The following is a 14,430-nucleotide window of genomic DNA, read 5'->3' as shown; positions in this document are numbered from 1 at the left end:
TCACTGGGGCAGTTGGTGAGAGCTTAGCTGGACTCCGGGGGATGGTGGAGGACAGGAGACCCTGGAGGAATGTTGTCCATGGGATTGTGACGGGTTGGGCATGACTTTGTGACTAACAACAACAAACCAAAAGACGAGTGATTGACCAAGAACCTAGGCACAGGACAGGGGTGTTGAAGCAGCACTGAGTTCCAAAACACAAAACAAAAACTTTTGACTCTACATAAGAGAGGTGCTGGAGGACATTCCTTCAATCTGCACTATGCTTGCCTCCCACTTGTAATTTTAAAAAGAAAAGAGGAAGACCATTGATATGAAATAAAAATGAGGAGGGACTCTGGAGGGCACCTGGAGTCATGTCTGGAGCCCACTGCTGCCCACATCAGACCAAGCTTATGCCTTGGGGACCATCTCCTCCTGGATTCACCTCCTCATACTTCAAGATCTGACAGAGCACTCCTTCTGTATGTCCCAACCATGGTGGAGGCAGCCTTCTTTTTTAGGCATGTATCTGCCTTATCTGATGTTCCTGGCTGAACTCTTGCATCTGCCTGCTTTTCTGTAGACCCCTGCTCTTTCTTTCTTTTAGAATATGATGATGGATTAAAATTGCTTCAGGTGCTCAGAAAAGCAGGATATAATGACGGGGGAGAACTCAAACCATGTTGAGAGGGTTAGTCTCAAGCAGACCGTGACTCACTCCACCTGGATGTTTTCAAACTCTTGTCTGGGGCTGAGTGGCTGAGGAAGAGCTGTTTCTTAAAAAAGACACACATCTGAGTGTTTGAGGTCAAACTGCTGGGCAGCATCCTGCCAGGCTGCTCCACCTCCACAGTTCCATTGTGCTCACAGGAGGGACATCTTGTGCTTTCATACTTCTAAAAATAGGCCCAGAAATGAGCAAAACCAGACTGGTTGATGGAGTGCCTTCCTGAGAGGGATTGCCTCCAGCCAGTTTGCCCAATAAGCTTTACGGCTGTCTGGGGATTTGACCCAGCCTCTCCCCATTCTGAGTCTGGCCCTCTCCCCACTACGCCACTCTGGCTGTCTCAAAGGGTGGCATGTTCAGCTGTCACAGATCAGGCACATGCAAGTCTGCAACCCCACATGTGTTTTGGGGTAAGGATAGGTCTGTTACCTTCTAATTACTTACTAAGACATAATTAGGGTCCGCTTGGAGCCCATAGGATAAGCTGCCCATTTGCACAACAATTGTCACTCCAATCCATTATACAAAGCCCATCAGACATATTAAAAGTAGGATTTGCTACATTGGATGAAGCAACAGCCAGTGGACCGATTAGTTGGACAGCACATTTTCAACAAAGCTGCTTACACATTAAGCTTTATTAAATGAGTAAGTCAAGCTGACAAGCAGTTGAATATCATGAAACCTGGTCTTTTTTTCCCTCCGGTGGAGTTGCTGTAGCATTCATTATTCACCAGAGGTAATTGAGGTTACCAGGAAAGGAGCTCAGGTTATAAAAAGGCAGGCGGAATGCTGAGGGGGGGGGCGGTGTCTAAGTGAAAATCCTGCATTTCTAACTGATATTTTTTTCTCCAAAGAAACTGGAGTGAGATCCTAGTTATGAAGCAAGCAAGTGCCCAGTTTCAGATTTTAAAAGTATGCCTGTGAAGATTAAAACAGAGCTGAAATGAACTTTTACCTATGTTCAAAGTCTACCAAAATGCACTTGGAATGGCCATTCCAAGTGTTATATGCTCGTGCTCCAAATGCTGATCTTTATGCAGCTGAAACTGTACTATCTGCACACAAGAGGGAATTATGAGAGTCCTTCAAAAAGTTTCCATGCTTTTATGTTTTATAAATAAATAAATAAATAAATAAATTTGCCGATGGAATTACTAAGTCAGTATGATGCTGGGAATAATGCATCACAAAGGAAGGTGACTATGTAGAAAAGTGATGTAATTTGTTTTTGAAATTTTAAATAGAGTTTTAAAAAGTGTGGAAACGTTTTGAAGGACCCTCGTATCAGCAGGAAAGAGGGATCCCCAAGCTTACAGAAGCACTCTGCAAAAAATACCCTTGAGAAAAAAGGTCAATGCAAGCGGATCCACCCCCTCGCAAAAAAACAAAAACAAAGCAGCTGGAAAAGAAGTGAGAATGTTCAATGGTCATTGAATCTTCCAGTCAGGATCTATTCAGGATCAGCACACAATGCTGATAGTTGAGAGTGGGGATAGAAAACCAGGAGTAACAGAGCACTAGAATGAAGCATCATGAAAGGGGGCTGGCTGGCTGGCACCCTGAAGAGGTGTGTGGTACACTGCAGCATTTTGTTGTGGTACCCATTTTGCTTGCACATATAGTGCAAACATTTGAATATGCATTTCAGATCTATCCCAACATTCCAACAAGTCAGGAAGGATGGCCTCTTTATTCTTTACTTGTGCACTTCCTGAGGTTTTGGGTTGACCAGTGTTGGAGACAGAGCATTAGGCTACATGAAGCTTGTTCTGAAACGCAAGCATGTGTTCACACGAAAAGCAACGGAATTTAAATTAAGTTCTCTGGTCTTCGGGAATCTCTTTTAACTTCCTCTCAGAGTTCTTGCAGGTGTTTTCTTAGAAGAGCCCCCCCCCCCCCCCCCCCCCAGATTCTTGCTGGTTTTATTTTAGGCAGTTAGGTGGTAACATAGGCAGTTAGGTGGTAACATGGTACACTTCCAGCCCACCTTGGGGTTTCATCAAGGAAATTCTTTGAAAGACTTTAAATTCTTACACATGTTTTGCTGGAACAAAGCTGCTTCCCCCACACCACCAAAACAAAACAAATCAAAACACCACATCCAATTTTGTTTTAGGAATAATTAAATGATAACTCAGAGTTGGTGTTAATGGACTGATGACTCTCTTTCCCTTTTACATGCATGAAATGCAGGATACAGGCTGCTGAACTTCCTTTTCTGGTGAGGTCTACCTGGTGCCAATATTATAATCTTGTTGATGCAGCTTAAGACTTGACTCGCAGGCATTTAATGGAATATGATGGACTCCTTGATTCCACTGTTTTCTCGGCTTAGGGTGTTTTCTTGTTAATTAATCATGGGCAGGTTTTGTGGCTCTTTTAAATGTGTATATACTTAATTCTTTGTTGTAAGAAGCCTTGAGTCTGAGAAAAGTGCCTAAAATGCTGTTGTTATTATTGATGATGATGAATCTGAATTTCATTTCTAGATGAAAGATTTTGGTCATCTGTGTCAAACCAGCACAATTTGTAACCATCAAGTCAAATATATGTGTAATAACCTCCTGGGTTTGGTAAAGCTACTGTGTTTGTAGCCTGCTGGAAGATATGCATTTTTAATTTTGTAATTACATTTATAAGACCCTTTCTTCCTTTTGCAAGGACCACAAAGTGGTTTATGTAGACTGTCCTTTCCTTGCTATCCTCACAACAACAATCCTGTGAGGTAGGCTAGGCTGAGAGTCATTGACTGGCCTAAAGTCACCCAGTAAGCTGAATTGTCTTGAGAGATGTAGTGGGAGCCCTGGTCTCCCAAGTCCCACTCCAACACTCTAACACCAATTATCAAGCAGGTGATGGGTGCTTAGCTATGGTCAGACTGCATTGCAGGTGCAGGTGTGTGTATATGGAATGCTCTAAGACAGTCTTCTCCAACCTGGTGGCCTTCAGAGGCATTTGGATCATAACTCCAAGAATACCCAGGCCCATTGAGTGTTTCTTGCTCCAAAATAAAACCAAAACCTACACAAGGGCATTGAACCTCATTCAGCCCACAGGCCAAATTTCATTCTGGAAAAGCTCCTGGGGGCTGAATTCCAGTAGTGGGTGGAGTCAAATGCAGAAGGGGCAGGGGAAAAGCAGTGTGTGGAGGGGTGGAGCAGAATCAAAGTCTTTAGGGGTTTCTCATGGAAGATCCCTAAGTCTTAGGCGAAGCCTTAGGGGTCTTCCATAGAGAAGAATTAGGGGGGAATGTCAGGGCCAAACTGTACAGCACACTAAATAAAGCACAGAATGTTATTTGTACTAAATCCACTGTGTGATAGCCCTTCCTTTCAAAGGATCTTCCAGATCACTGAATTTATCGGGATTTGTGGGGTTGTTCTTGCAGGGTAAAGGGATGGCCAAACTCTATGCCAAGCCCAAAGAGATGGCTCAGCTCATATCTCCCCAGCCATGGCTAGAGGATGCCCTGAGCTCCCAAGATGAGATGAAGGATGTTGACGGCAGACGGGCCTCCTATGGGATACTTGCCAGCCTCAATGAAGAGCATGACAGTGTTGAGGAAGAGGAAGGGGAAGAAGATGGTGGGAAGCCAAAGAGAAGGGGCCCAAAGAAGAAGAAGATGACCAAGGCAAGACTGGAGAGGTTCCGGGCTCGGCGGGTGAAGGCCAATGCCCGAGAGAGAACACGGATGCATGGGCTCAACGACGCTCTGGATAACCTTCGGCGGGTGATGCCCTGCTACTCTAAGACACAGAAGTTGTCCAAAATCGAGACCCTGAGGCTAGCCAGGAACTACATATGGGCTTTGTCTGAGGTGCTGGAGAGCGGGCAGACTCCAGAAGGGAAAGGTTTCATAGAGATGCTGTGCAAAGGTTTGTCCCAACCAACCAGCAACCTGGTTGCTGGTTGTTTACAGCTGGGACCTCCATCCCTGTTCCTGGAGAAACATGAAGAGAAAGCCCCTGCTTCTGATGCTGCTGTGCCTGGCCACAGTTTTTCCTACCAGTCCCCAGGGCTGCCCAGTCCACCGTATGGAAACATGGAGACACACCTAGTCCACCTAAAGCCTCCCACATTCAAAACCCTGGTGGATCCTCCCTTTGGCAGCCACCACCAAGACTGCACATCTCCTCCATATGAAGGTCCCTTGACCCCTCCTCTGAGCATCAGTGGAAATTTCTCCCTAAAGCAAGATGGGTCTCCAGACCTGGAGAAATCATACAGCTTCATGGCCCATTACCCATCAGTTAGCTTAAGCAGTTCCCATGGGCACACCTCTCACTTCTCGGCCACAGGGCCCAGGTATGAAATCCCCGTAGACATGGCCTATGATTCCTATCCTCACCATGTGGTTGGGGCTCAGCTCAATGCAATATTTAGTGAATAACCTGAGAAAATGAAAGGCTTGTGGAGAACAAGGATGATGTTTTATTGAAATGCTCTGACATCTGTAGTATTAAAGCAGTGAAAGGAGGGATTTTCCTTGCTCCAAAGGTGAGAATCCACATAGTTCTATGGGAAACCTTTGGGAGGAAAAATCTAGCCCCATGAGCCCAGATATATTTTAGTTGTTCTGATTTATGGACATTTAGGCAGGTCCCAATTCCTAAAGTCCATCACATTCTTGCTTTGTCATTTAAGATGAAGCAATGGGGCTGATTTGGAAATGCTGTAAGTGCATCCAGTACGAATATATATTTTGCTCTCCAAAAATTAAAGAAAAACAGTGCAGCAATTTCGCAGCAAAAGCTGACCGTGGATGGTGCTGATTGGCTCCTGCTTAGGACATCTCAAAGGCGTCTCCCAATCTAGTTCCAAAGCTGTATTGCAGCAGATGAAAAATGTTTCTTTTAAGAAAATGAGATGAATAGATTAATATATAAATGGATGTATATGCATGAGGCAGTTTTAGAAGAAAAGTTGGGGAAAGCTCTGCTAAGGCACAGAGAGACAGGCAGGGCTGGCAACTGACTAGGAATAGGTGAGAAAGGTGCTCACTTTGCATTTTAATGAGAAGTTATCTAATTTGCACTTCCCAAACTGAAACAGTTATCCTTTTGATATTCTCACTTCTCAAATTTTGCAAATCTATTCTCTAATTAAAAGCAAAATGAAAACAAGACCAAGAAACAAAAATGCATGAATTAGAGGAACGTGTACACAGAAATAAGTATTTTAATACAAATAGCAGACAAAATGCATTTTTAAGGAAAATGCCTTGAAAGCTATACCTATTATGTGAAATACATAGATGAGGCAAAATGCACACAAAAATGAGCATGGATTTTCTTGGGGACTTAAAAGAATGAGTGTAAATTTCTGTGGGAATAGGATGGTAAACTTAGGACTGGAAAAATATGGAAGTGAGAGAAACTGAAATTTACAGATCTACTGATCCTTATAGCTAACTTAGCTTTATACAATCTTGTGTATATCACACAGTGTGAAGTCCCCTCACAGGAAAACAATTTGCTATGTTATTCCTTTATAAATGATATAGAAACATAGAAACAGAGAAACAGAGCAAGTCAGAAGTGGTCGCCCTGGCCATCTAGTCTGACCCCCAGCTCCAGCCGGCTCCGCTCACAACATGCCCACCATGTGCATGTCCAGCCTATCTTTGAACATCCACCTCAATGGGGCCTCAATGGCCTCCCATGGAAGCCCATTCCACACCCTCAGGGTCCTAACTGTCAGGAAGTGCTTCCTGGCATCCAAATGGAACCTTGGTTCCCTGAGCTTTGCTCCATTGGAGCGCATTCTGCCTTCCTCTGCAGGGGAGAATAGTTCTCTACCCATCTCCATGTGACATCCTCTCACATACCTGTATGTTGCCAACATACCCCCTCTGAGTCTCCTCTTCTCCAGGCTGAAGAGACCCAGTTCCCTCAGTCTTGCCTCATATGGCATCCCCTGCAAACTGGCCACCAACCTTTTAGCCCTATGCTGCACTGACTCCAACCTGGCTATATCCTTTCTGTAACAAGGGGCCCAGAACTGAGCACAATACTCCAGTTGCGGGTGCACCAGAGTAATGTAGAGTGGTAGTAATACCTCTCTTGATCTAGAAGCCACTCTTCTGGCTATGCAACCAAGGGTGGTGTTCACCCTCTTGACCACTGCATCACACTGCTGACTCATGTTTAGCCTGCAGTCAACCAGCACCCCGAGGTCCCTTTCACAAGTGCTGCTCTCCAGCCACTTGTCCCCTAACCTGTACTTATGACACCTATTCCTATGCCCCAAGTGCAAGACCTTGCACTTATCCACACTGAACGCCATTATCATCATCCATAGATCCATACACGGCCCTAAACAGAATGCCCAGTGCTTCCATACTTATTCATAGAACACAGTCCTATGGAAAATTCCCACTGTCTGCTGGAAGGCTTTCATAGGAAGAGTTTACATGGCTCACACAAAAGTTGAGGAAAGGGGAACAGCAGTGCTTATCAGATGAGGACAACAATATGCTGTGTATGCAACTTCCTGTTCTCGCGCTCGCTCTCTCATTCTTGCTCTCTTTCCTGCTTGCTTGCTTTCTCTCTCTGTAGTGGAAACCAAGAGAGGATAGAGTAAAAGTCCATTCTGGGAAATGGACACCATCTGATGTTGGAAATGTGTGTGTATGGCCAACACTGGGCAATCCTTGGGAAATTGGCTAACCTTTCCTGAAACTCTGGATCCTCCGCCTCAAAACTCCTGGAAAAAAAATAATCCTGAGCAAGAGCAGGGATAGGAGATTTCATCCCAAAAGATTCTGGTGAAAAGTGGGGAGTGGAGAAAAGAATAACCAAGAAAAACAATTTACAGGGCAATGGCTTCTTCCAGCAATGCATGTCTTCGTGCTGAGAGAATCTGCTCAGAAAAGCCCTGCACCTAAAGGAGGCCTGCTCTTAAAGCATATCACCTTCTGAGTGATACAATGAACAGTCATCATCTCACACACTGACATATTTGACATGCTTCCAAGGGGAAAGCAGTGCTGGTTGTTCTCCAGTCCAGTGATGACCCCCCTTGCATGTGTGTGCTTATGCAGAATGCAAGATGATAAGTATTCAGGACATTGGAGTAATAGTAATAAATGAAATGCTGGCATTCTCCAGGTCACCTGTACCACTTTGGCCTCCTTGTGAGGTCCAGGCTAGTCATTCCCCCTCCAAATAAAGCTAAACTTTTTAAAAAATTCTTCCTTTCTAAGGTGCTCACCACACTCCATTTTAGAACCTTCTCTGCTTGTGCCCAAGAGAGAGACTGTTTCTTGGTTCCCATGAGCCGTCTTTCCTTCCTCCAATAACCAATCCAAAAATACTCTTTTTAAAGAAGCTGATGGCCAATGTGAGGATATTAAAACCAACAGACACCATCTTGCATCACTTACTGTCACCCTCCTGTATTAGAAGTGTGAGAAATGGTTGTGGGTATTTGGTGCATGCTAAAAAGTCTTGTTATAGATCCCAGCTAATGTGCGGAACGTGCAGGATTCAGGTTTCAGAGCCTCACTATGTAGGGTTGGCTACTGAAATGGTTCCGAATCCAATATTTCCACTCCCTATTCCAAATATGTTTTCCTTAGGTTTTGATCCAGCCATTAAAAAATGCCATTGCTAATATTTGCCCAATGAAAGTCTGTGTGTCTTTATCAGTGACAGAGAAGTCATTACAGGTGTTATGTTTCTTTGACTTCAAAACCAGATGCAACCCATTCAAGGTCAAGCTGAGGCTGTGCTGACCTTCAGGTTCAAGGTGAATCCTCCTAGAGCAGTCCGACTTCATGCTGAGAAAGTAAGGTAGGGAAGCCTAGGATGTAGAACCAAGTTGAAATTTCTCTGAGGACATTTTTCAGAAAAAGATTTTCCTCAAACCTTCCTGTCCCCCTGGAAAAAGGGGGCCACTTCGAAGAATTTCCTCCAATATTCTCCGCTACTTTGGGTGGCAGCCATTTCCCCTACAATGCCATGAAGGAACACTGGCTCTGGGGCATTGTGTGAGTCCTACCACTGAGATAATGTTGGAGAATTTCTCCTCCTCGTGGAGAAATGGGGGATGTAGATTTCCCCTGCTTGGGCTTCCACTGACAAATTCTGAGAAGGCAAGTGAGCCTAGCTGCACAACAAATAGATGATTAAGAGAATAGTTGGAGAACCCTCCTGACTCCAAGCAGGTGGCTCAATGTCCTCTGTTTCAATTACTTTATATGGATTCCCCACTGCATATGCACCATTATTCAGCCACATGAATGCTGTTGTTTTCTTGCTCTCTTGCTATGTTACCAAAGTTACCTATTAGTAAATTGCAAAGTGCCACAATCTAGCATAACTTCTGCAAACATGGTTCCAGGTAGCTCTGGTGGTCTCTTGAAACTAAAGCTGCCCTAGAAATCTGCAAAATTTGAAAAAAGGCACAGGTGGATTTTCTTCCAGAGCTAAAACATGGGGAAAACATGTGTGTACATGCATGTGTGTATGAAGTTGGGTTTCTCTCTCTCTGTTTTGTGGTGCCTTTGATCCATGGTTATTTATTAGCTGCTGTTTGTGTAACTTAGGGCTCTCCCTCTTTTTTTGGGGGGGGGGGCTCAGTCCACAGATCCACCAAGCAATAACATATATATCTATGCCATTTGTGAGTCCCCATCAAAAGCCAGCCTCACATGAGTTTGCCCTATTGGTCCAAGCAGGAGCAGTACAAGCAATACATATGTCTAAGGCTATGCAATTTAAGGAGCAATCCAAGACTTACCCAGAAGATGGCTGGAAGTCCTTTGGAGGAAACCCAAGAAGGGATGATGCTGGTTAGCCATCTGAGTGAGATAGTGTAATCTGGTGTCCTGCAACAGCAGCAGGTTGGACCCGATGACCTTCATGGCCTCTTCTAACTCTACTATTCTATGATTCTATACCTGGCATACTACCGATGACCGTGGGTGGGTTCACAGGTGGAAAGGTCCACCAGAGCAGGGCTAGGGGGGATATGGTGTGTTGTGACTAGGCATGGAGGAGAAATTCATCCAGTACACATTTTAATGCCCATTTACCCAATTGCACACTTTCAAAACCCTGTGTGAATCTAATCTCAGTTATCCTTCAATCTTTGTATTTCCCTGAAATTTCAGTGGGGTTCTCCAGTCAAAAGAATCTGCACAATAATTTTTATATTAAAGAAAAATGTTCCTATTTGTATTATTGTAGGAGAATGACTTGCAAAGATATATCCGTTTTGCAAAAATGCATATGGAGTGTCATACATCCAGAGGGATGTGCACAAAATTGCTTATGACTGTTCATTTAAGAAAAATCTCAAAGTTTGGAATGGACCAACCTTAGGCTGGAGAAATGAGAAATGGAAAAAAATAAAAAACAGAGCTGGCGATTACAGTAGTTGTAACTCACTCATCTCCTGGCCTATCCACAGAACCAGCAGGATTCTTTTGCTGGTTCTGGAGCTGACATAGGTAACTCCACCCGCACACACCTACAGTGGAGGGATGGAGAGAAATCTGCCAATCCATCTCTTGCCATAGTGGGCTATGAGGGATGCATGGAGAAGCAAAAACCTGAGTTCTTGGAAGTTCTCCAAATTCCTTCTCACAGCTGGTTCTCACCCAATAAATCAATAGCAAACTTTTCCCCCCTGATCTCCTTTCAGGAAAAAATCCAGGTATATTTCCATGCATATTTTCCCAAATGTATGCATCCATGTTATGCATCCATTGAAATATGTGCATTCTTCTCCCTTTGATTAAAGCATCTTTGTAAGCATATTTCAAAAGTATGCAAGATGCCAAAAGCTTTTTTCTCTTTTCCATTATATTATTATTATTATTATTATTATTATTATTATTATTATTATTATTATTATTTTGTCTGCAAATAACATTGAAAGCTTGGAAACAAACATACTTCAACTGCAGATTGAAGTCAAGTCAATGTTCAGTATAGAACATGCAACCTCATAAAATCCCGATCAACAATGAAATGAATTTCTCCTACTTTGTTAATGTGAACTGGCATGCGATGTTGTCTCCAGTAGTGGAATTCCACATTCCGCTGGCTGTAAGTGACCCAAAGCACTGCTCAACCAATTTTGTTTTCCCTTCCAGGAAAAAACAAAACACTAGAGTGATATTTTGTTGTCTTTAACAGTCTAAAATAATGGGTGGCCACCAGCAGCCCTCCGACCAAATTCCTCCTTTGGGAAGTGTCTTTCCTTGGCCCAGTGTCTGCTGGCCCTGATTTCTCCTCAGCAGCGCCCCTAGTGGCCAGCCTGTAACAAGACAGCTATGATAACAAAGGGATCTCACACTTTAGAGGGGTACTATTTGCAAATACTAGAATTTTGGAAAGCTATTATACTCCAGAAGGAACTTGTTAAATCATAACAGCTCCCAGAACAAGAAGGATGGTCATACATGGGTTCGTTTATTTCATGGTGTGTGTGTGTTTTGTACTAAAATATATATATTTTATCCTTTTGTAAAGAATACAGAATTGGCTCTTCAGCCCAAATAAAAGTGGTGCAACTTGTTTCAACTAAGAGACTCATGTTATTTTTTTAATTTGGGGTGGGTGTATTAGCAATTGCACTTTTTCAAAACAGCATGAAAACAAGAAAATGCATTAAACGTTTACTTTGCCTCTCCCTCAACATGAAGATTCATAAAACCTCTTCACTGGGAACTGAAAAAATATTTGCATACACTGAGTGGGAATTTTGATCCTTCCACACCTTTTGAACAACCACACACAGGTATGCACCAGATCACAAACTGCATTTGTGTCTTTTGGAGTTGATGTGGGTGACCAAATCTCCACTGGGTGTACAGATCTGCGTATTTGGATCCAGGTTTTTCAAAATAAATTGGAAAAGCAGATCAACCCAAACAACAAGGTCAAGGTCACATTCCCTTGGGGCAATCTGTTGGGGTGGTGTATGTAGGCAGTGGATGACAGACAGCCTAAAATGGAGGGCACTTCTTCTCTCTCTAGTTGACTGGGTTCAGACAACACAGTAACCCACAGTCTAGAGGTGAGTGTGGGTTGTCATTGATCCATGGGTTGTTACTAAAACATGGCTCATTGTGTTGTCTGAACCCAGTCAAAATAACAAAGAATGGTGAACAACCCATTGTTCACAACCCAACAACTAACTATGGGTTCTCTTCATGAGTTGTTCATGGTTGGTACAGCTAGGTTCAGAAATGAAGATAACCCACATTTTAGCAACAACTCGATTTAACAACAACTCCTACTCAGCCTTCGAGTGTGAGTTATGATGCTGTCTGAACTCAGTCTCTTTCTTGCAGTGACACCCCCTCACTCATTCTCACTTTTTTAAAAAAACATTCCCTTCTGTTTCTCATTCTTCATTCACAACGGTTTTGTGGGATGAGGCTGATGCTTGGAATTACGTAGAAAGCAGCCAAGGCAAAGCCTGGGCAAGCCTAGGACTGTGGGTTTCCTATAAAAAATCCCCCCTCCTAAGAAACTATTGGCATTTCAAGGGAAGCTGCCAATGTCACCAACCAGAACTTCCTTTGAAAGGTAAGAACAACCACTTCAGAGAAGAGACTGTCATTAGGACTGTGGCTGGAAAAATTATATTTTTCCTCCCACTTTGCATTCTAAGAGATGCTCAGGCTTCCCTGTGGTTTGTTTTTGCAGGACAAAGGTGCCCAGTGATTATATTCCCACAATTAACAGCACATGTAGTCTGGAATCATCATAGGTATAACAGAGTGTGGTGGGGGAGAGTGGGTTGCTTTCAAAGAGCACTTCAGGCTGGTAAGGGTGATGGTAAAGGTGCCTTGGAAAAAATCCCCCTGAGCCAAGTAAATTTTGGTTGGTGGGCAAGTTCCAGTGGGGCTTGAACCATTGCCACTTTTCAGTGGGAGGGGTCAGCATCAGCTGTCACCCACCCTGTCCATCAGAAATCTTACACTCCTAGAAGCACCAAAGGGCTCCTCACAAACAAACTTTACACACACACACACATTTAAAATAAAAAATAAGATATATGCCAAGATAAATAATCACATCCTACAAATACATATAGGTAAATACAGACTAATGAAACAAAAAATCTGAGCAAATTTGTCAGTCCAAAATAGAAAAAAATATATACTCCATTTTTCAAAAACTCTATTCTCGGATATTTATTTTTCTCTTACTCTTATACAGTAAGCCCTTTGAAGCATGTGAGCAATTTGGTAGTGGAGGGGGTGATAAAGCAAGAAGCAGCAATCCAAGTTGCAACAACAGAAAGTTTAGTAGCATTCCTCAAATTAACAACCATTTTTGCATTTGAGATTTCTGCATACCTTTCAGATAACCCAGGAGCACCCTTAATTGATCCACTGAAATGTCATTATCTGCATTGAGATCAATACAGTGCAGAATCAGTCCAGCATGTTTTTTATTTTAGCACAGTACCAAAACTATGTAAGTAGTCCACACCTTGTTCATGATACCTCCAAAATTTATATGTGTAAAATTATATAGCCTTTTGATCACATATGGCATAAGGTCTCTTGATTTAAATGCTTGACTAACTTTTGTCTTTGATTCATCCCTGTCAGTTTTCCACATTTCCACCCTCTCCACCCACTACTCCCTTCAGCCCTGCAGATCCCAATTCCTATTTGTCAAAAGAACTTGTCAATTTCACCCTTGAACTTGAGCACTCAGAGAAGGAATGACATTGACAACTCTGCACACTTCATAATTTAAAAATAAAGAAAAATTAGCCCCATGGGTAGCTTAAAGTTAGCAATTCTGTTTTCAGATGGTTACATCCCCATATTCCTTCCAGTCTGGATTTGTTGAGTTTCTCATGGATAGTAATTAATTCACAATGGATAATTGATCCAGTATCCCCATCCAAGTCAAATCCAGTTCGGGTAGCAGGACTGAGCAAAGGGCCTTCCTCAAAGATCTTAGAACCGGGGCTGGCTCCTAATGCAGAGGACAATCCCTCTGACTCTGGGAAGGCTGATATTCCCAGGAGAAAGCCAACAATCCCCCCATGTAGGGCATCTGTGAGGAACATCGGTAGACATGGCGGTGTAGCAAGACAAAACAATGGCTCCTGTTTGTCTGTGGCATGCATGGAACACTCCAGAGAAAAGTTCTGCAAAGCAACCAACTGCCCCTGGCTCTCCCAGGTGTGTTACGCAGTTCCAGCTGGAATGCAATGAACAGCCTTTTGCACCTGCATCGGTGCCACTTCCCCTCCCTTGGAAGTGCCCTTCCTGTGTTGCCAAATCCATTCCAAGGGGCAGCCTGAGATTCTCCCAGGCCATGGTGGCAGCAGCAGCAGCAGCAGCAGGAGGAGGTCCTGCACTCTCAGGGACATTATCCAGCCTTCTTGAAGGCTCAGTGCAGCTGAAGGCCTTCTGCCAGCTCCACATGCCTGGAGAATGGGAGAGGGAAGCTGTGGCTTCCACCTCCCAAGGGCTGAGCCCAGGGGAAGCCAGCAAAGGGGCCTATCTGATCTCCGCATGTATGTGTGTGTGTGTGTGTTGGGCAGCTTGTTTGCTCACTCCAGCTGAGCAAAGGACACAGGTGCAAGGGGAGGTGAGCTGGCAACAAGAGGGGAGAAGCAGCCTGGGGCTGACCCTCAGCAAGATCTCTTGGCCCAGTTCAGCTGCTCCTTAGCCTCTTCAGCCCAGTTCCAAGTCAAGGATTTCTTCCGTGCAGCTGCAAAGTCAAAAGCGTGCA

General features: G+C 43.8%; 1 protein-coding gene across 1 annotated transcript; it reads left to right on the top strand.

Moving 5' to 3' along the window:
- Positions 1–4,109: 4,109 nt before the first annotated feature.
- Positions 4,110–5,102, top strand: NEUROD4 (neuronal differentiation 4). The gene has a single exon (XM_044431485.1). The coding sequence runs from the start codon at positions 4,110–4,112 to the stop codon at positions 5,100–5,102; it is 993 nt and encodes a 330-aa protein (XP_044287420.1).
- Positions 5,103–14,430: the final 9,328 nt, after the last annotated feature.

The sequence above is a fragment of the Varanus komodoensis genome, unplaced genomic scaffold, assembly GCF_004798865.1.
Source record: "Varanus komodoensis strain SLA01 unplaced genomic scaffold, ASM479886v1 scaffold22, whole genome shotgun sequence".
In the NCBI taxonomy this organism is placed as follows: Eukaryota; Metazoa; Chordata; class Lepidosauria; order Squamata; family Varanidae; genus Varanus; species Varanus komodoensis.
Note: the sequence above shows the minus strand (reverse complement) of the source record. Positions and strands in the feature narration are given on the sequence as shown.